The sequence below is a fragment of the Coenobita brevimanus genome, chromosome 38, assembly GCF_032717465.1.
Source record: "Coenobita brevimanus isolate Jiangsu-jjx chromosome 38, ASM3271746v2, whole genome shotgun sequence".
NCBI classification, from domain to species: Eukaryota; Metazoa; Arthropoda; class Malacostraca; order Decapoda; family Coenobitidae; genus Coenobita; species Coenobita brevimanus.
In genome coordinates, this window is record NC_136991.1 from 38,592,829 (window position 1) to 38,613,861 (window position 21,033).

The 21,033-nt window shown below is 41.0% G+C and overlaps 1 protein-coding gene across 1 annotated transcript in view; it reads left to right on the plus strand.

The window, feature by feature from the left end:
- LOC145396564 (protein amalgam-like) overlaps nt 1-21,033 on the plus strand; it is a 97,742-nt gene that overhangs the window by 63,308 nt on the left and 13,401 nt on the right. The window contains exons 5-7 of the mRNA XM_080269939.1: nt 62-380; nt 901-1,010; nt 20,113-20,271. Coding sequence (XP_080126065.1) covers nt 62-380; nt 901-1,010; nt 20,113-20,271 — 588 coding nt within the window. The remainder of the gene's footprint in view (nt 1-61; nt 381-900; nt 1,011-20,112; nt 20,272-21,033) is intronic.

Below are 21,033 nucleotides of genomic sequence, written 5' to 3' on the forward strand. Positions count from 1 at the left end.
TTTAAGACACTAACCCACTTCTCACACAACCTGACCACCACCTCCCCCGTTTGCTTTTCAGTACCTCAGGTGGTGGGTGATATCCTACGACTGCGTGAGGTGAGCCCAGCCAGCGCCGGTGGGTACCTGTGCATCGCCAGCAACGGTCACCCGCCCTCCGTCAGTAAACGGGTCAAGGTCAAAGTGGACTTTCCCCCAGAGGTTAAAGGACCTAAGTCAACCATGTGGGCGTTACCTGGGACCACCATCAGCCTCACCTGCCTGTACGCCGCACACCCGCCCCCAAGAGTCATCTGGCGGAGGGATAACTCATTAGGCTCACAAATCCTTAGTCAAGATTACTTCACTATTACTCCTCAGGACGGCCATCCACCGTACACGTGAGTCACAAAGCTGATCATCGCAAAAATTAGATGCTTAATATATTTCGCTATTGTATTTCAAAGCCATCACACAAAAGTGCTAGCCTACTTATTATTTAAATATCAAGTGTTCCATATTTAATGAAATAATATTATAATGTTTACTTACGATACAGAACAAACTAATCGTCCATCACACTAGTCGGATACACAATTCTTATTGACTATCTTATCTCTAAGCGTCACACAAAATTGCAACTCATATATAAAGAACATCACTTTTTAAATGGTTTCAGAAATTTAATTTTTAATCATGATAGCGAACTACTAATGGTAGTTTGTTAATCAATGTTGACAATGTTAGCTTACCAGCATCAACAAACCACAACAAAACTGTGGACTGTACCGCCACTACTTGTAATTCAAGTACAAATTCACACACACAAAAATTTCTGGACCACTATATCTCGGTGCGTATCAGGAACAAAACCACCACATAAAACTTTTTACTGTACCGTCACTCCTCCTTGTGTTTCAGGCACAATATGACACTTCACATGAGAAACCTGGTGTCGTCAGACTTCGGGCTTTATACCTGCCACGTTAAAAATTCTATGGGTGAAGCTGAGGCCAACACCATCCTAAAAGGTGAGCCATTGTATACATGAGAAAAAAATGCTGTTCACTGCTAAGACGATGAATGACAGCAGCTGCGTATTACAGGCATTTTTCAGATGCGTTTAGCCTTAGTCGGGGCAATTTTAGTAAATTTTCGCTACGCCAGACGATTTAATTCAGCAATGAGTAAGTCACAAGAACCTGAGAAAGTTAATACTGTCATCAATACCCCTCTAGTGGTCGGAACAACTTTAGAATTCTATTCTAGGTAATGGCAGACGATTTCATTCGGGAGAAAGTAAGTAATGGAAGTCTAAGTTAAATTACCAGCTTATGAGAATTTCAAACCTGGGCAGCAGTGGCTAATCATGAATCCAAGGACCTCACAGCTTTCCTTGGTATCAATCAGAAGTGTGAGGATTTTGAATGTAAAAAAAAAAAAAAAAATCCTCAAAATCATGTATAGTTAAGGTTACTATTAACATTACACTATCTTGAATCTGTTTAAAGGTTGTATAGTATATATGTGGCAATGGAGATTTTGTAACACCTCGTCCTCAGCGATTTATACATCAGGCACATAGCATCTCAATATCATGTCGTATGTTACTAATGCAAACTAAGCTGATATGAAGACACAGCATACAAGAATACAGTATGTCAAGATGAAATATGAAACGCAACTGGCTAAGGAAGAAGTACTACGAGGACTTCTGTGACGCTTGGAACACGGTTGGTAGTCTTAAAGATCTTGCCTAACCAACAACTCACAAGAGAGCAGGCTGTAGACAAGCTAGGTTAGTTTGGACCGCAAAAGCAAAGCAACAGTCAACAGACTCTTTACGCAATGCTGAATTCTTGTGAAATATTTGTAATTAGCAATTAGCAGGAATTGTCCTTCGTCATTTCTGAACCTCAGACGTGTAAAGGAATAATTCACATAGACTTTGCACGCAATTTCCAACAGCCAAACAAATGAAATGGGGACAAAATTTTGCCTACTATTTCATTGACTCTACATCGCAAACAGGGCATGTCAGTCACTCTCCTCACTTAAATATGGCAAAAGAGTAGTCTGTGGAATGAGAAACATACCAACCCCCTCCCAGCTAAGGAACATTAACCAGCAGATAAAAGTGAGAGGGAAACGAAATGACAAATGTATCGCACCCCTGACAGCACAGTAACACCAAGCAACACTATCTCTGGATAAGTAGTAACCACCACAATAACAAATATATACAGCTATAACGACGTTGAATTCGAGCCCCACTGAACGTGGTGAGTCCACGGTCAGGCTATACACACGTAGCCTACTTCATCTCCCTCACTATATCCTGAAAGGAGGATGGTGGGCTGTAGGAATAGGGCAGTTTCAGCCTGCAGTCCACCGAGTTAACGCCCAGATCAGCCTGGGGCCACAACCATCACCACCACCACCACCACACAACAACAACAACAACAAGAACAATAGCAACAATCTCTTCACTGTGATGACATATTTTTTTTTCATGGTGATGCATGGTGACTTTCAGGAGCAGTCTCGCCCATCTTTTTCTCACTAACGACTATCGGATACAAAACGTTTCACTCCCGTAGAGTTAAGCGATTTCAGTATAACCACTTTACTCCACACCACAACCTATACCACCGTCTCGTAACATACTACATAAAATAACCTTCCCACACCGTACCATACCAAGGTCATTAACCAAAGAAACCTGAAATTTCTCAGTCCAGTACTTCTGTACTTGTTCATTTTGCTGAGGCTCTCACCGGATGTTTTTTGTCAGAAATTTCGAGGGTATTCTTCTATTAAGAAACCAAAGGTTAAAAGTAAAGTAATAGGAGTCTCTTTGAATGAGTGGGGTATAAACTGACACCTTAATTCACCTATTATTATCCCCTTTATCCAAGCTAGCTCCCCTTCATTTGGCCAAATCTTGAAGGATACTTAGCAAAGTAAGTCGGATTGACTGATATTGACGGGTTTGTGGTCTTGGTTGGGTTGGTGGCTGAATCGGTAGAGAGGCTGCCTGCAGTCCTAATGGACCCAGGATCGAATCCCGTCTGGGGCAGGGAACAGTTTCAGGATTTGAATTTCCTAAAAAGCAGACTTTCCTGATCTACCAGATGACCCGCCGACATGTCGTAAAAGTACCCCCGCTAATACCAGTACACCAGTCCTGTATGAGACAGCCCTAGCATGTATTCAATATGGACGGTGAGTGTTAGCGCCGAAGTGGTGACATGTGGAGGTGTAGGAGGACTACTGGGCCTTGGGATAGGCCACTGCCCCCAAGAAATAGGCCCTGAGCCTTTGCCCAAAGTCGGACACGTAAAAAAAAAAAAAAAAAAAATGTGGGTCAAGTCCAAACGTCCTTAAGTGCGGTATATACAATACTCTCCCGTTAGCTGGCTGACTTAAACTGAATTAAAAATGGTGTATCTCTGTCTCCTTCATTGGATTCAGAGATGCCAAACATTCTTTGATTACAATTACTTAAATACAATGAATTACTTCATGAAACATACAAGGAAGGTCTAATTTAACAAGTTAATCTTAGTTTTACATAAAAACTAAGGCCATATATTCATTTAGCTACGTTAAGATATATAAGACCCCCTTCCATTTTCCATATCACCATACCCTACCACGCATGTGCAGTCATTTACATGGAATATTTCTGTAATTATAGAAAATTAATACACGTATTTACATTATAATTGTCCATAAAAGGCTAAACACAGCAGCATTTAATTAAATCAAAAATAATGACTATTAGCCAGAACACTAGAGCAAATCCCTGTGTTATTAAACCACATTGAACCTACACTATACGTTCCCTGGTAAATTCCTTTGCTTTTTAACAAAGACAACTGTATTAAAAAGTGCCCTTATACCGCTACACACAGGACATCTCCTTCTGGGGAAGTAGTTTCCACAGACTTGGGGCTGGGCGAAAAATGATATGCTGTATCATGTAATATGACCCCTAGAAAGAAGATGTCTCCACAAGTCTCGAAAACCCTGTGTTGAGACCCTTCTAGGTCGCGCATCTTGACCCAACTGTTCGTCACCATTCACTATCTCAGGACTATTCGTTAACTCAAGGGATACCAATTTGTCGATGCATTTTTATGCTGACATGTCCTCTACATTAATTTTATCTTGACATGTCTCAGCACCCATTCCGAATCTGGATGTGTGGAAACAACCATAGCTAGTGGCCACTGGGATCTAGGTTAGTCAGTTTTCACTAAGACCATATCTTCTATATTTATTAAGGACTAATTACTGGCAGCTTGAACATCATAATATCTTTCTCTTATGCTTAACAGACAATCCACGTTCCCGTGCCTATTCCATGTGTCCAGGACCTTTTCAAAATACTGATTTCCTTTATGCAGATGTTGCCATAGTTCACCCCCCTCTATGCAATGGCGGGATCATCTACTTCCTCCTGGATATCAACACAAGGCACTGGATAAAGCCTTCTGCCATACAATATATGAGCTGGTGTCAAGGCGTCAACTGAGACACTAGTATCAGCCAGATAGGTTAAAGGTCTACCATTCATTCTAGCCTCGATTTCTGTTATTACAGTCCTTAACTCTTCTGTAGTGACCTTGGTTCTATGTAAAGTTTTCTTTAGGCTGTTCTCCACAGTATCAATCATTCGTTCAGTGAACCTATTTTGCCATGGGGCACTAGGAGCTATGAACTGAATGTACAGTTGCAGATTCCCAGGGTCGACCTAGCAATTGGGTCATTTATACTTAAAATTAAAGGTGATGCTCTAAAGAAATTGGTTCCATTGTAGCTTATTAATTTACTAGGACAAGACTGTCTTGCAGCAAATCTTCTGAATACGTCCAGGAATGTCTCTGAACTCGAACCTTCTGCCATTTCTAGATGGACCGCCCTTGTGTAAGTGCAAGTACACAAACATATATACACCTTACGGGGAGTTCCCTCACCCGTAACAGTTATTGCCCCTGCCTAGTCAGTTCCGGTTACTCTGAAGGACCGACTTATATTTACATTATCCTTTGGTAAAGAAGGTGGTCCTGGACAGTCATATGGTCGTTGTTCATACCTCCTACATATAATGGAATTCTTGAGATACTTCTTTTCAACGTGTCTACTCCTAGAAATCCAATACCTTTCTCGGACTCGGGGCAATGAAGTCTACGGCAAACCTTCATTAAGAGTTAACTCATGGACTTCCTGAACAAGTAATTGTACAAAATAAGCATTCTTTGGTAACAATATTGAATGTCTAGTTTGGAAAGGCAAATCAGTCCCTACTATTCTGCCACAGCATCTATTTTGATCCTTTCCGTCTAAGAATTAACCTAAATCTCGTATCAGCTTATTATCGCTGCTAGTACTTTGGCGTAAAAGGCCAAAAATCTCTCCGCAGTATTTTCTTTGCAACTTTTAACCCAATAATCCATGGGTTCACACTCCTCCAACTCCACTGGCTTATTTAAAAATCATACAACTAATTTAATAGTGCTGAGTTGTCATATTGATGAAAATCTGCTGATGTCTATCACATTTTTTGGATCAGGTACTACAGAATCCAGGTTTGCAACACTAACCTCAACAACAATATTATACTGTTTCTGCTCAGGCCATTCTTTAGTAAGTAACCAAGGTAACCATTTAGGACTTTTAAACCACAATTCAAGAGGATCAACCTCTTTACTGTCGAGCCTCTCTAGAGAGGATCGGCTTGGTTTTGATTGGTGAATACATGCATAAATTTAAATCTGGTTACAATTCTTTTATAGTCATCACTATTGAGGACGAAAGGAATTTTACTGTCTTCCTTTCCTATCCATTAAAGACAAATCTCACTGTCAGTCCATATCTAAATATCCTCAAAATGAGTGTCATGAGTGGTGGTTAATACCTGGCCAATTTAGTTCCTACTTCAGTGGAAGCCAATTCCATTTGAGGTAGGATTCTTCCTTTAACTGGTGCAACTCTGGCTTTGGACATAATATTTTTACTATAACCTCCTGTTGCACAGTAAGCTACTGCCCCATATGTCTTTGGAGAAGCACCACAAAATATATGCAAATGTGACTTCGTTACCGATTATTTGCCTGGGAATACATATGCCTGATGATCTTTCAAATTTCTTTCTAATCTGTTCCCATTGTTTAACATACGTCTCACCTAATTCAGTGTCCTAGTCCAACGTTTCTCAACATGCTTCTTGTACTCAACACCTGCCCCTTAAAACTATGGGGCTGACCAATCCTAATGGGTCAAATAACATGAAGACCTGACATAATAAGAATCTCTTGGTGAGTGTTACGTCAGAGAACTTAACTGGTTTTAAATTTATTTCATCAACCCCCGTATCTTAGTTATGACCCAACACATTTTGAGTTTTGGGAATGTCAGTATTAGGTTGGTTCCTCTTGTATTCTATTCCTTAAAAGTGGTAAATTTATAATCTGTATTCCAGCGTTTTAACGGCAAATTTGCCTATCCACATTCGGAATTGGCTGCTTCATAAGCCTTCAATGCTTCCGTCTCTGTAACAGCAACACCTTGTAATATGGAAGGCCTGCTCTATTTATGGGAATTTGGCATTCTCAAAATGATGCTTCAAAGTGTTGCATGGTAGGAAAGGACTAGCACAAAAACCAAAGAGCACTGATTGGAAACAGCAAGTTTTCAAAGAACTATCCTTATTTTGAGGGTCCTGAGGCCAGAGGAATTTTGTAAATCTCCTATTCCCTTCTCTCAATCCTATTCTGAGAAAAGCCTTATTAATGTCTGCTGTATAAGCATAAGGTTTCTCTGTAAATCTTAATAATATATTCCTCAACTTCTCTGTTAGTGTAGGTCCGCAGTTTAGGCTGTCGTTCAAGCTTGCTAGTCATTTGGACGCTCCACAACTACTATTAAAACCTATCCTTATGGGAACTGTTACCGAGTCCTTGCATACAGCGTGACGTGGTAAATAATGTCCATCTTTATAATTAACAGGAATTTCAACCTCTTCAATAAATTTCTTCCTCTATTGATCCTTTATAATATTATCATATATTGTCAGATGTTCTGGTTTGTCTCAAACTTTCTTAGAAGAGAATTTAACTGAGCCTTAGCTGCTTGGTAATTTGTTGGTAACTCCGAATGGTTTAGCTTCCATGGTAGTCCAACCCAGTACTGTCAACCTTTAAATTACACAGACTGATCGTTCAAGTCCATAGTTATATTTTCTTCAGGGTTTGGTTCTTCAGGATGAATTCCCACGCTATCCAAGTCCCGTAATTAGTGCACAGGTTTAATTTTCTCATCCAATAACTCATTACTTGGGTAGGTTCTAAGTCTGCACCTATTCTAGCTACCATCAATGACTGTGTGGGGGTAACAAAGACTGAGTCTACCAATTTGGCCTGTCCTCTGGCTTGCTTTGGAAAAGGCAACTGACCCACAATAAGGTTACCTCCTGGACTCTTGAACATCTGTACTTTATCTTTCTTGGAAGTCCTATGTAGGAATCTTCCACAGTAATCTGACCCAACTATCATTCTTGGGGACCCACAGTATCTGGTTTCAAATTTTGTTTAGTAAACATTATCCCGAGGCTCTGTACACAATCAGAGGTTCTTTCAGTCCTTTGATAAATACGCTTGTTTCCATCTTATCCAGTACAGCTGCTGTTATACAGCATTTATACCGGCCAAGCTGTATTAAGAGTTTAAGTCAAAGGATTGTGCTTCCTAAGTAGTTAAAAACCCTGTAATAGCTAGATTTACTCTGCCTATAACGGGTAACATTAATTTTTCTATAGTATCAGCAAAAATGAAGGTTTTCTGTGCACTAGTATAAAAAAGAGTGCATGGTGATACACTCTTATTTTCTATCATTACCTTCACATCTGCAATGGAACTGCAGCTGGCATTGTTACTGGACTATCTGATTGTGCAACGGTCATACTGACACTTGCAGGTTTAGGAACCTCATCCTTGACCATTTTTGGACACAAAGCACTATGATGATTTCCCTTTTTTTACACTTGAACAAAAGATTTCATCTACTTTTACACACTGTAGATGTGTTCTGAATTCAGACGAATCATACAACACCCCAATTCATTCAGCCTCACTATTCTAGAGGCATAATCAGGATCATTCTGACAAATTACAGTGTAATGTCGTTCACTAAAAAATATACAAACTTTCCTGTCCTTTACCAGGGAAGTCTTTGCTTCTGTATTATCATCTGCTTGTCCATTTTTTCTCCTTGGTAATTTCTCTTCATATTATAAGGAACTAATAAAAGTGACAACATCCTCTTTAATTAAAGGCCTACCTGAGACTGACTTAGGTTTCACAGCCAGTTGGTTAGAGGTCCTTTTCTTTACTTCAACCTTCGGTTAGCTTTCAGCAGGCTTCGCTGTTCCTTGCAAATACAGCAAGCTCGCCCCAAACACGTTCTCACCGAACGCGCTCGCAATTATATGCGGTTAGTGCTGGGATACGTTTAAGACAACGTAAGATTAAAGATCCATTACAAAAACTATAAATTTACGCAAGAGAGGCGGCCTTTGAAAGGCCATATCTCCTTGAACATCAGCGTAGCACAACGCACGGGTTGTTTTGATCACGTGATCGTATCCTGCTTTTCCATAGTACTGTATTTGTAAGTTAAATATTTACATTACTGTTCCGGTAAGTTTATGTACAAGTTAAAGTACTATTAAATAACATTAAAGCAAGAAATAAAGTCTTATAACCAGTTTACCTGATAGGCATCGGAATATTGCCTTTTTTATTTGTTCGTTAAAGATTTGCCTCATCGATTTTCCACGGTACTGTATTTGTAAGTTAAATATTTACTGTTCCGGTATGTAAGTTAAAGCACTTAAATAAAGTTAAAGCGTTACATAAAGCCTTGTAACTAGTTAACCTGATTTATATGATTACCCATGATTGGCGGGTTCCCAGACAATTCTCCGTCGTCAATTCGCCGTCAGACAAATCCCCGTCAAAACATGGACGATTCCCCGTCAGGACAGGTCGCACCCTGAACGATTCCCCGTCATTCTATTAATATACTTATTTCGCCTTTGAATTATATTTTAGCGTAACCCACAGCCGTCTTCATTAATGACGGCGAATTTTCTTGTTATTGTTGTGATGGCGAACTGACTTGACGACGAATTGTCCCGAAACCAATCGGCATCGGAATGTTGCCTTGTGTTTACATATTTGTGTGTTAAAAGTTTTGCGTGCTGTACCGTATTTGTAAGTTATAACTTTAAATAAATATTCTAACCACTTAAAGTGCTTCATATTGATTACCAATGGCAGATAACAGCATAACACCACATTTAGGGAGTCTATGGAACAAAATAAATAGTAGTTAAAACTTATGCGGTTTTGCCCGAAAGCGCCACGGTTGGAACGAAACCCTCGCGTTAGGGGCGAGCTAGCTTTTGCAAAGTTGCATTGAGACATCCTTAATCTCCTTACAGGAGAACTGATCTTTCTGGTACCTATCATACAATGCATCCCTGGTTCTAGATATTATCTTTAAGGATACAATTCTAGAAAACACCCAATCTGCTGCTTTTACATCTTCGTAAGTACCTACAGCTTTTAAATTACAACTCACTGCATTCCGGAAGTTCTGCAAAGAATCAAAATCATGTTTAGAGTCTTCAGTAACAGGGTAATGACCTGCTCCCTATCTTCATAATTATGTCTACGGATAGTCAAAACCGCCTCATAATTATCCACTTCAACAGGCAATTCATTTAACAACTTAAAAAGCATGCCCTTGACCTGTCCTAACAGACAGGAGAATTTACTAACCTGGGAGAGGTCTGTTCTGTCATGGACTAAGTATCTGAATTTATCCCAACAGGATTACTAATTTTGCTCCCCATCAAACTCAGGAAGCGTAATCTTTGGTAGTGTGGTTTTACAACACGGGTCTACACCTCACGTTTCTGCACAAGAATGAGCTAATTCTGTTTCAAGCAACTCTACGATATTGATGCTCATCTTGATTATTTTCAAACTTCGTACTTTCCAATTCACACAGATCTTTATCATCTTCCTTCACAATAGCTGCTTCTAAACTGCTATAAATTTCATCATACTTAGTCCATCAGTCCTTTAAGATGTTCAAAAGACTTTATAATTTCTTTTTTGACAGTGGTATTTCCTCTATTGATTCCTTACTGTCGTTTATAGCTCTGGTTACCCATCCTGCCCTACCACTCATTAACTTCTTTAACAATGAAAGGGACATTTTGGTTGATTACCTTAGGTGATTATCACAACCTTCAAAATTTCAATATTTTCAATTTAAATTTCGCTGACTGTGGGTAAGGTTTTAACCTTGCTCCCTGGGCTAACTGTTAAACCGCTTGAGTTGTACTGTTCTCCGCATAAGCAAAATCCCACAAAAATAACAACTTAATTTGTTATCCTGAGCCCATATGCAGGTGGTTCTTCAATATTCCATTGGACCACCCATTAGCTTCTACCGTGTAGGCGTCCCTCTTACGTTCTATATCTATCTATCTATCTATCTATTGCCAGACGCCTCAATCCCGTTTGGGGTGGCCACAAACAAATCGCCTCCACGTCGTCCTGTCCCCCGCCATTTCACTGCCCTGCTCCCAACTCACACTCCCCTCTCTCATATACCTCTCCACCCCATCCCTCCATCTCATCCTCGGCCTCCCCCTCCCTCTTCCCCCCTCCACCTCACTCACATACACTCTCTTCGTCAGTCTTTCACCCTCCATCCTCTCCATATGGCCAAACCACCTCAGTGTGTTCCTCATAACACTTCCTATCACATCCACATCCACACCACAACGCTCCTTTATATCCTCATTTGTCAGCCTGTCTCTCCATGTAACTCCACAGGCTCCTCTTACATAACTCATTTCCACTGCTCTCACTCTTGACTTCTGTCCTTCCAACAACGTCCAAGCTTCACTTCCATACGTTAGAGTTGGTATCACAATACTGTCATGTAGTAACTTTTTCACTTCCATGCTCACTTCCCTGTTTCTTATCACTGCTTTCAAAGAACCAGCAACCTTTCTTCCCTGCTGTACCCTTTCAAGCACTTCACCCTCCAAACCTCCATCCTTACTCATCACACTACCCAAGTACTTAAACGTACTCGCATTTTCCAATTCCTCACCATCCAACCTCGCTGTACATTCACTGACTTCACCTCTCTCAAAGACCATCACTTTACTCTTCCCTACATTCACCTTTAGATTCCGTTTCTTACACACTCTCCCAAACTCATCCACCTAGCCTTGCAGCTCCCCTTCGTCTTCAGTCAACAACACAGTATCATCTGCAAACAACAGTATAGGGAGTTTCCAAACACTATCCTCTCTCACCAGGGCCACTCCAACATCCACTACCCTACCTTGTACCTCTTTCATTACCCCATCCCTGAACAGATTGAACAACCATGGAAACATGACACATCCCTGTTTCAACCCAACCTCCAAAGAGAAAAATTCACTTAGTTCACCATCCACACGCACTGCAGCCTTAGCACCATCATACATACTCTTCACAGCATTCAACAACTTTCCATCTACTCCATATATTCTTAATACTTTCCACAATCCTTGTCTATCCACCCTGTCATATGCTTTCTCCAAATCCATGAAAGCCGCATACAACTTCTTTCCCTTCTCTAGAAACTTCTCCACTAAAGATCTAAGAATGAATATCTGATCTGCACAACCTCTTACCTTCCGAAAGCCTCCCTGTTCTTCTCCAACTAATTCCTCTGTTCTTTCTCTAACTCTGTCAATAAGTATCCTACCATACACTTTTCCTATTATAGTATGAAGACAAATGCCCCTATGATTACCACACACTTCTTTTTCCCCTTTTCCTTTGTACAAAGGAATAATTATACCTGACTTCCAATCCTCCGGGATTCTACCTTCCTCCCAGGCCAATCTGCACACCTTCCACATGCATTCTACTACTATCTCTCCCCCATGCTTCAGCATTTCACCAAGCACTCCATCAATTCCTGGGGCTTTCCCCAATTTAACTTTCTTCATTGCTTCCACAACTTCTATCCTACTGATTTCTTCCTGTCTTCTCACCTCCCTCCTTCTCCCAGCCATTCCCCAGCCACTTATACTCGCATTACTTCCACCCTGTATGTTCAACAATTTCTTAAAGTGTTCTCTCCATCTGCTCACTTTTTCTCCCTTCTCCACTAGTAATCTACCATTTTTATCTTTCACTCCCCTGCTAACCTCACATCCACCCTGTCTTACTCTCGTCACCTCTTTCCAGAACATTTTCTTACAGTCCCTCCACTTTACACTCAAATTCCTTCCAAATTCCTCATCCGCTCTCTTCATACTCTCTCTTACTAATCTTTTCACCTCTCTCTTTCTTTCTACATATAACTCTCTCTTCTGCCTCTCAACTTCTTCCACGCCCCTGTTTTTCATCCATTCATTGTATGCTTTCTTCTTTTGTGCCACAGCCTGTCTCACTTCTTCAATCCACCACGCTGTTCTTTGCACCCCCCCTCCGTCTTCTATGTAATTTATGAATTACCCTTTACCTTGACGGTTCCAATAAATACCGTCAGCTTTAAGGGTTACCAGGAATGATTGGGCATTAAAATGAATATAATCCCTTTTAGCTGCATATTCTCAGCAACTTGCTATTTCCGGCCCTGCTGACTAATTTTTATGTGTCATAGCTAATTGGTGCATCATATGGTAGATTTCTAGGCTCGAGGAGAACTATGGCTACAGAAGAGCTACACAACCCTTCAATAGCCCCAATCACAGCAATAATATTCTCCACAACGTCATTAACTTCCACATCCTCATAAATATCATTATCTCCCAGAAAATGGATGGTATGGTGGTGTTCCCTATCCAATGCTGTATTTAGCCATTCATCACTTGAAAGGGACCTAGCTTTTCCTCTCAGAGCCCGATATTTACATATTTCTGTGTCTGGCAACTCTACCATGCGCAGGGTCAGACTATGCTCCACAAATGCAACCTTAAACCCGCTTAAAGCGTCTGCACACATCTGTATTCCTCACTTGGGGCACCATATTGTCAGAAATTTTGAAGGTATTCCTCTATCAAGGAGTCTCTTGGAATGAGTGGGGAATAAACTGACACCCTAACTCACCTATTATTATCTCCTTTATCCTAGTTAGCTCCCCTTCATTTGGCCAAACCTTAAAGGATACATAGCTAGATAAGTTGGACTGACAGATAATGATGGGCTTGCATCTTGGTTGGGTTATGTGAGTCAAATCTATGCGTTCTTAATGCAGTATATACAGTGTTCTCCCGTTAGCTAGCTGACTTGAACTGAACCAAAAATGGCGTATCTCCTCCTTCATTGGATTCAGAGATGCCTAATATTATTTAATTGCAATTACTAAAACTCAATTAATTTCTTCAAGAAATTTACACGGATGTTCTAACTTAACAAGTTAATCGTAGTTTTAAATAAAAATTAAAGCCAAATATTCGTTTTATTTACGTTTAGATGTATAAGACTCTCTTCCATTTTCCACGTTACCATACCACGCATACGCAGTCATGTACTACTGCGGCCAGGAGTTCTTAGCCACCCTCGTCCAGCCAACCCGTGTGTGTGGCAGCGTCGCATTCACGAGCACAGAAGTTGCCTTCGATGCATTTCTGTCGAAAAATATTCCTTCGGCATTGGGCTTGTACTAATGGCTAAAGCAATAGTAATATATACTTTGAAGGTTTGACTCTGATAACACGAATATATCATACTGATTATTTAATAATTTGTTTCTCGTATAGAGCCAACCAAGTGACAAATATGTATATTTGGTTCCACTCCACGACTTCCTGGAGGTTTGAACCGGCTAACACAGAGTGAACAAGTTCGAAGCATTCGTTTGTTAACAGGAGAGAGAGAGAGAGAGAGAGAGAGAGAGAGAGAGAGAGAGAGCGTGTATGGAGGGCGCCTGTGATTTCTGGAATAGTGAGGTGGAGGCAGACTGGCGCAGGGAAATGCAAGGGATGAGAAACCCTGGATTCCTGTGATCCATTAAAAGCAGGCCACAGTGTGAATATTTCTTCCATCAGTCACTATCACTTGCCTTGCTTTGAGATTATATATATATATATATATATATATATATATATATATATTAGGATTGCTTTCGTTGGAATAATGAATTAGGAGATAATTGCTGTTGATTTAACAAAAAGCTGTGCTAAAGAAAGTAATTTGCCTCTCTGTCCAGAGAGAGATATCCAGTTAATGAGAAAAAAACTCATGAGTTTACCAAAAATCTCCAGGCGCCAACCCCCAGAGAGAGAAAAGAAATGCGAACATAAGGCATTTAACAGAATTTACGCAGCCTGCCAAATTATTTGACAAAGTCAACTAGCGTTACCCAGAATATAAACCATCTTTCATTGTCCGACGAGACGTTATCCAGGGATAAGTAAACTCCTTCATCAGCCAAAGGAAAAATTCCCTGTTTAGCTCGAGCACCTTATTTACTCATATCGCATAAAATTGTATCTGTAGCCGGAACGAAGCCCCTTATCCATGGCCTGGCAAACTCCCTGTAAAAAGTACCCGGTACTATTTTCTACCGACAGACTGAGTTAAGCAGTGAGACTCATCTTTCGTGTAAGGGAATCCACCCCGCCTCTGTGTGTGTGTGTGTGTGTGTGTGTGTGTGTGTGTGTGTGTGTGTGTGTGTGTGTGTGTGTGTGTGTGTGTGTGTGTGTGTGTGTGTGTGTGTGTGTGTGTGTGTGTGTGTGTGTGTGTGTGTGTGTGTGTGTGTGTGTGTGTGTGTGTGTGTGTGTGTGTGTGTGTGTGTGTGTGTGTGTGTGTGTGTGTGTGTGTGTGTGTGTGTGTGTGTGTGTGTGTGTGTGTGTGTGTGTGTGTGTGTGTGTGTGTGTGTGTGTGTGTGTGTGTGTGTGTGTGTGTGTGTGTGTGTGTGTGTGTGTGTGTGTGTGTGTGTGTGTGTGTGTGTGTGTGTGTGTGTGTGTGTGTGTGTGTGTGTGTGTGTGTGTGTGTGTGTGTGTGTGTGTGTGTGTGTGTGTGTGTGTGTGTGTGTGTGTGTGTGTGTGTGTGTGTGTGTGTGTGTGTGTGTGTGTGTGTGTGTGTGTGTGTGTGTGTGTGTGTGTGTGTGTGTGTGTGTGTGTGTGTGTGTGTGTGTGTGTGTGTGTGTGTGTGTGTGTGTGTGTGTGTGTGTGTGTGTGTGTGTGTGTATGTGTGTGTGTGTGTGTGTGTGTGTGTGTGTGTGTGTGTGTGTGTGTGTGTGTGTGTGTGTGTGTGTGTGTGTTGAATTGAGTCATCTGACTTGTGGAGCAGGGTATGCGGGTTGGTAGGTTGGTGACTGGGTGGGTGGATTGGTTAGTATAGGCTGGTTGTTTCACCGGCGGATTAGGTGCAGTGAGTGGGCGAGAGAGAGGGAAAGGGTTGTTGGGCTGGTTAAGTGGGGTGCAGTGGGGTTCGTGCATTGTTCAAGTTGGGTGGGTGGTAGGGCTACCTGTAGGACAAGGCAAGAGACGGGTTTGTGTCGTCCTACTTTTGAGACATACTGTATTGAGTGAGGTTGTGGGTATGTGCGTTGATGGGTGGCTGTGCAGATGGATGGAAGGGTTGTGGGAAAACAGGCCACTGGGGTTAGGTGATCTGAGTTAATGTCCGAGTTGGGAAAATCGATGCACATGGGATATTATTCTGGAATCATGCTTAAGTAGGTATATATGGCCAGTGGGTTACAACAGGTCCATCGTGCAATACGTCTGTTGGTTAAGAGGTCTGTGTTTCAACTGCACGCATCAGTAGGTGATATAACCACGTCGGATAACAGGTTTATGGGGAAAATAGGTTCATTATGAAAAATACATCCATGGGTATACGTCCATGTAGGAAACCTGCATCCATAGAGAGATTCAAGGTCGACGGAGAAATTGGTCAGTGAGGACAAAAAAACATCAATGGGGAAATTTAGTTCGTGGGGAAATAGGTTACGTAGAAAAGTAGGCGTTTTTGAAAAAATGTCATTAAGGAAAATAGGTCCATGGGGGATTGTGCTCCGAGTGGTGAAAATGTCCACTGATGAAAATATTCATGGGGTGAAAATAGGTCCATAGGGGCATACACGTACTGTAAACATACATGGAGATATTTACAATAAATGGGACCTAAAATATCCAACTTTTAACAGCGATCGTTGCCTGGAATTAGGCTTACCACTGCACACCTTGGACCAAACAACCATTAGCAAGACCCTATTACCACTTCGTCATCCAGTCATTATATTTCATAATTTACTTTCATTTAGTCATTTAGGCACAGAAAGCCAACCGAAACAAAAGGAAAAATCCCTGTTTAACTGTGTTGAGCACCTCATTTCTCCACCTCATTCCTCTAAAATTCACGGGCACCCGCTTCTCTCTCTCTCTCTCTCTCTCTCTCTCTCTCTCTCTCTCTCTCTCTCTCTACTGGTAACAAATGAATGCTTCGAACTTGTTCACTCTGTGTTCGCAGGTTCAACCCTACAGGAAGTTGTGGAGTGGAACCAAATATACATATTTGTCACTTGCTTGGCTCTATACGAGAAACAAGTTATTAAATAATCAGTATGATATATTCGTGTTATCAGAGTCAAACCTTCAAAGTAAATATTACAGTTGCTTTAGCCATTAGTACAAGCCCAAAGCTGAAGGGATAATTTTCGACAGAAATGCATCGAAGGCAACTTCTGTGCTCGTGAATGCGACGCTGCCACATACACGGGTTGGCTGGACGAGGGTGGCTAAGAACTCCTGTCCGCAATAGTACATGGAATATTGCTATAATTATAGGAAATTTATACATGTTTTTACATGATTATTGTACATAAAAGCTTAAACACAGTAGCATTTAATTTATTAATTATAAAGAATATAAACCAGAACACTAGAGCAAATCTCTGGGTTATTAAACCTCTTTTAACCAGAACTATATGTTCTCCGGTAAATTCCTCTGCTTTTTAACAACTAACAAGGACAACTATAATAAAAAGTGCGCATATACCGCTATACAGTACACAGGATATCTCCTTCTGGGAGAAATAGTTTCCACAATTTTTTCAAACAAACAATGACTCTCAAATGCCAAAGTACAATACAGGCTGTAGTATAATCCTCCTGTTTTTAAAGGTTTATCCCAAATCTGTGCACATTAAGAACAGTCTTTTACAAATGCAGAGGTTCGAGATTGATTCGGGACCATATGGGGCACTGCTGAAGTGAACCACCATATGGGGCTGAATAGAGTGAAGCACTCTACGTACTCTGAGCCTGATATACCTTTAGGAGTTACTGTCAACGGCCATATAAGAATTTGAAAAGCTCCTTGTGTGTGAGGAAGCTGAAATGAAGAGTCATAAAGAGCTTCCCTCAATTGTCTCGCATCTAATAATATGTTAATTAACTGAAGAAGCTGAAAGTCTCCCTGAAAACGATATAAAGTAATAGTTAATAATCCATGCCTACTGTTCTGAAACTTTGTCAACACCTAGTGAGATTTTGCTATAATAATCAGCAATACTGAAATGCACTGACGCTCGGTTTTCGAGGCTCCACACCTATGAAGAAAGACCTGGCCTAAACTGTGATTTTGAAGGCAAAATTCCTGTTCTCTCTCCTGCTTCCCTCTCCATGAACTTTGTCTCATGAATCCGCAACAGCAGACGCAGATAAATCAAAGATCAGTGTAATCATTATTGGTTGGTTCCGAGTAACGAGAATTTATCAATTTCCCCATAGAGAGAGGCAGAACAGGCGACAATACTTTTGCTGCCGATAGTACATGCATTACTTCTTGTTTCTGAACAAGTGAACGACACCACACGGACAAATCCTCTCTGTGATCAGTTCTAGTGGTTCAATATTACTTTGGTCACTATCTGTTCACATTCTGGTAACACAGTTATTAGCTTATGCTTATTTAAGATTCATTCCCCGGCTTGTAGCTGCTACAGAATACGGAGGAATTTTCATGTACAAGTGTATACACAATTACTGATCCACCTCATTACGGTAAATAACGAGACCGTGAGCAATGGCTTTCGAAATCCTGTGATGCTACCTATAGAGTCCACCAGACTTTTTACAATATTACCGTATGTGTTTCAATACTTTCCAGCAAAAAAGTGGTCTTGCTATTGTCCGCTACTGTTCAATCAACACAACAAATAAAAGCACCCTTGGGACCCACGATGTGGACCTAAGCTCTGTTCCCCCAGATGCTTCAGAGTCTGGTCAGTCTGAATGACTAATAATTCAGAACTCGCTGTTCTGTGTTACAAAAGTAATGTACGTGAGGGGTGTCGATATAAATTATTATGTATTTGTTATATTCTGGTGCGTATACGTAATTATATACCGTATCGTTTATAAAGGCTGCAATAGTCTTGCATGCGTCGGCTTTGTCACCAAATGATAGCTCTCCACGCTGCTCGATCATTGGCAACCTCCCTATTGAGTCCCTTATCCCCTAATGATGCTATTATCAGAGTCCACCATGATTTAGGCAATAGGGTCTAGGTAAGAGCTTTAAAACTGTGCAACCAAATGACGGATGGATTTTTTTCGTTATCAGGAGTGCATGAATTCATTATACATCTATCTATCTATCTATCTATCTATATATATATATATATATATATATATACACACTGTAAATGAATACTGTACATGCAAAAAAAATCACTTACAAACTGTATGTACATAAACACACTCTAAATACATGTATGTTTATATACAAATATACATATATACATATCTATAGTTGGCTCTATCCAGTAACACTACTCAGTTACCCTTGTCAGGTCGTAAAATAACTAAGGAATTGTCAAATTTCAAATCCTTGCGAGCAGCATATTCTTCCTTCGAGAAAGAATTTTGTGTTTTTCACTTATAAAAACTAGAAAAAAACCAACTGCTTAAGCTATTCCTAAAATAATCAAAGGTTCTACCCTTATCTAAAAAAAAAGGCATGGTTTGGTAAAATTTTAAAAAGTTTCACTCTCATCTTAAATGTCGAGACCAACTACCTAGCCCCGGGCTCCTACGCTCCTCATGGGGCAATGTAGGATTGGATGATGGATGGATGGATTCTCAAAAGGAAGGAAGTGAAATAAAAAACTATGCTTCTCGGGAGGGAATGAAAACTTGAACCCCATAGATAAAAGGAACTTCACACTGCAGAGACTTCTCGACGAAAAGTTATAAATTGCTCTGTCAGGAGACAAACCTTGGGAGTCTACAAAACATTTTTCTTTCTTTCTTTTCTTTTTTTTTGCTGATGTACAAATACAGTACAAAACAAGGGTGTTTACGTTATTGCGTTCAGTTAAGCTGGTCAGATGTACACAATCAATATAAGAAACCGCAGATTTTAACTTTACCAAAGACCTATCCAAACGAAGTTTTAATGATTTTAAGTGTTTACGATTCGTTTTAACTCCACCAGTAAGTTTACGTTGGCAATTTTTATATAGGCGGGTAGGCTGAAAGTGTTTACTATAGGTTTTAAAGTTTAAGAATGTCGGAGTTAGGTCATGAATCTGACAGGTGTTGAGAAACTGAAGATCCAGGTCAACTTTACGTAACATTGATCCAGGGGCTGACTGTGTCTGTAGACTTCAAGCACTGGTTCTCCATCGATTTTTGATCACCGTAGCGATACTCTCATGCTGTGGGATGCGGAATCCAATGATGGCCAGCAATATCTATAGTAGGGTAAATACTTTCAGTCTGCCCGACTATCTGTATCTATCTATATATCTTTCTACCTATCTGTCTATCTGTCAATCAGTCTCTCTCTCTCTCTCTCTCTCTCTCTCTCTCTCTCTCTCTATATATATATATATATATATATATATATATATATATATATATATACACACACACACACACACACACCACACACACAATAACAAATGAAGGACGACACAAGAGATTCACACTACCTTGCCACTGGCTAATAACGACCGCTACAACGACGACGAAAGCATTAGTACTACTACTTAAACCAACACAAAAAACATCACAATGTCTTCCTGCAGAGCTAATAACGACCACCACGACTACCACGACGACCACGACAACCACCACCACGACCACCATGCCACCACCCCCACGACAGATGTTTGGAGACTACGACGATGACGCCAAGAACCTGACAGCGCCTCTTGTTGTCAACACTTCACCGGACGCAGCAAAAGGTGAGCAGGGCCGCAGCATGAGGGGACGGGGGGTGCAGGGAGAGAATGGGGGTTGATGGTAAGACAGAGGGAAGTACGGGAAGAGGAGAAGAAAGTGGGGGGAGTAGGGAATGAGGAAAAGGAGAGGAAGGGAGAGGAGTGTCTGAGTAGGGGATGGGAAGAGGGTATGAAGGGAATGGAAGGCAGGAGGGCAGTGGGGTGCAGGAAGAATAGGAAGAAATGGAATTGGGAGGCAAAGGCATGTGTAATATTGTGGAGATGGATTTAGGAGGTATTGTGGGGCAGAAGGAGCAGAGGAGCCAGACAGAGTAGAGGAGGTAAAGGGAGAAGGTGGGAAAGGGGCAAGCAGGACACATTAAAAAAAAAAAAAAAGATGAAAAATGGTGACGTGGGAAACAAGGAAGAAGGGGAAGTAGGGGGATCAAAGGGAGGAGCAGCATTTGGAAAAGGGGACTGGGGATTTGGGGGGAAGTCAGAGAGATATGGGGTACGGGAAGGTTCATGGAAAGAACCAAAGGGAAGGGAAGTATTTTGGAGTTAGGGATGTGGTGCGGTAGAAGGAGCGAAACTGGATGGAAGGAGAGTAGTAGGTTTGAAGGGAAGTAGTAGGAGGAAGGAATGTAGTAGTATGAAGGGAAGTAGTAAGGGTGAGGGGAAGCAATGGGATAGAATGGAAGCAGAGGAGTGGAAGGATAAAAGTAGGGGGAAGGGAAGTAGGGGGGAGATCGGAAGCAAAGGACGAGAAGTAGTAGGCGAAAGAAG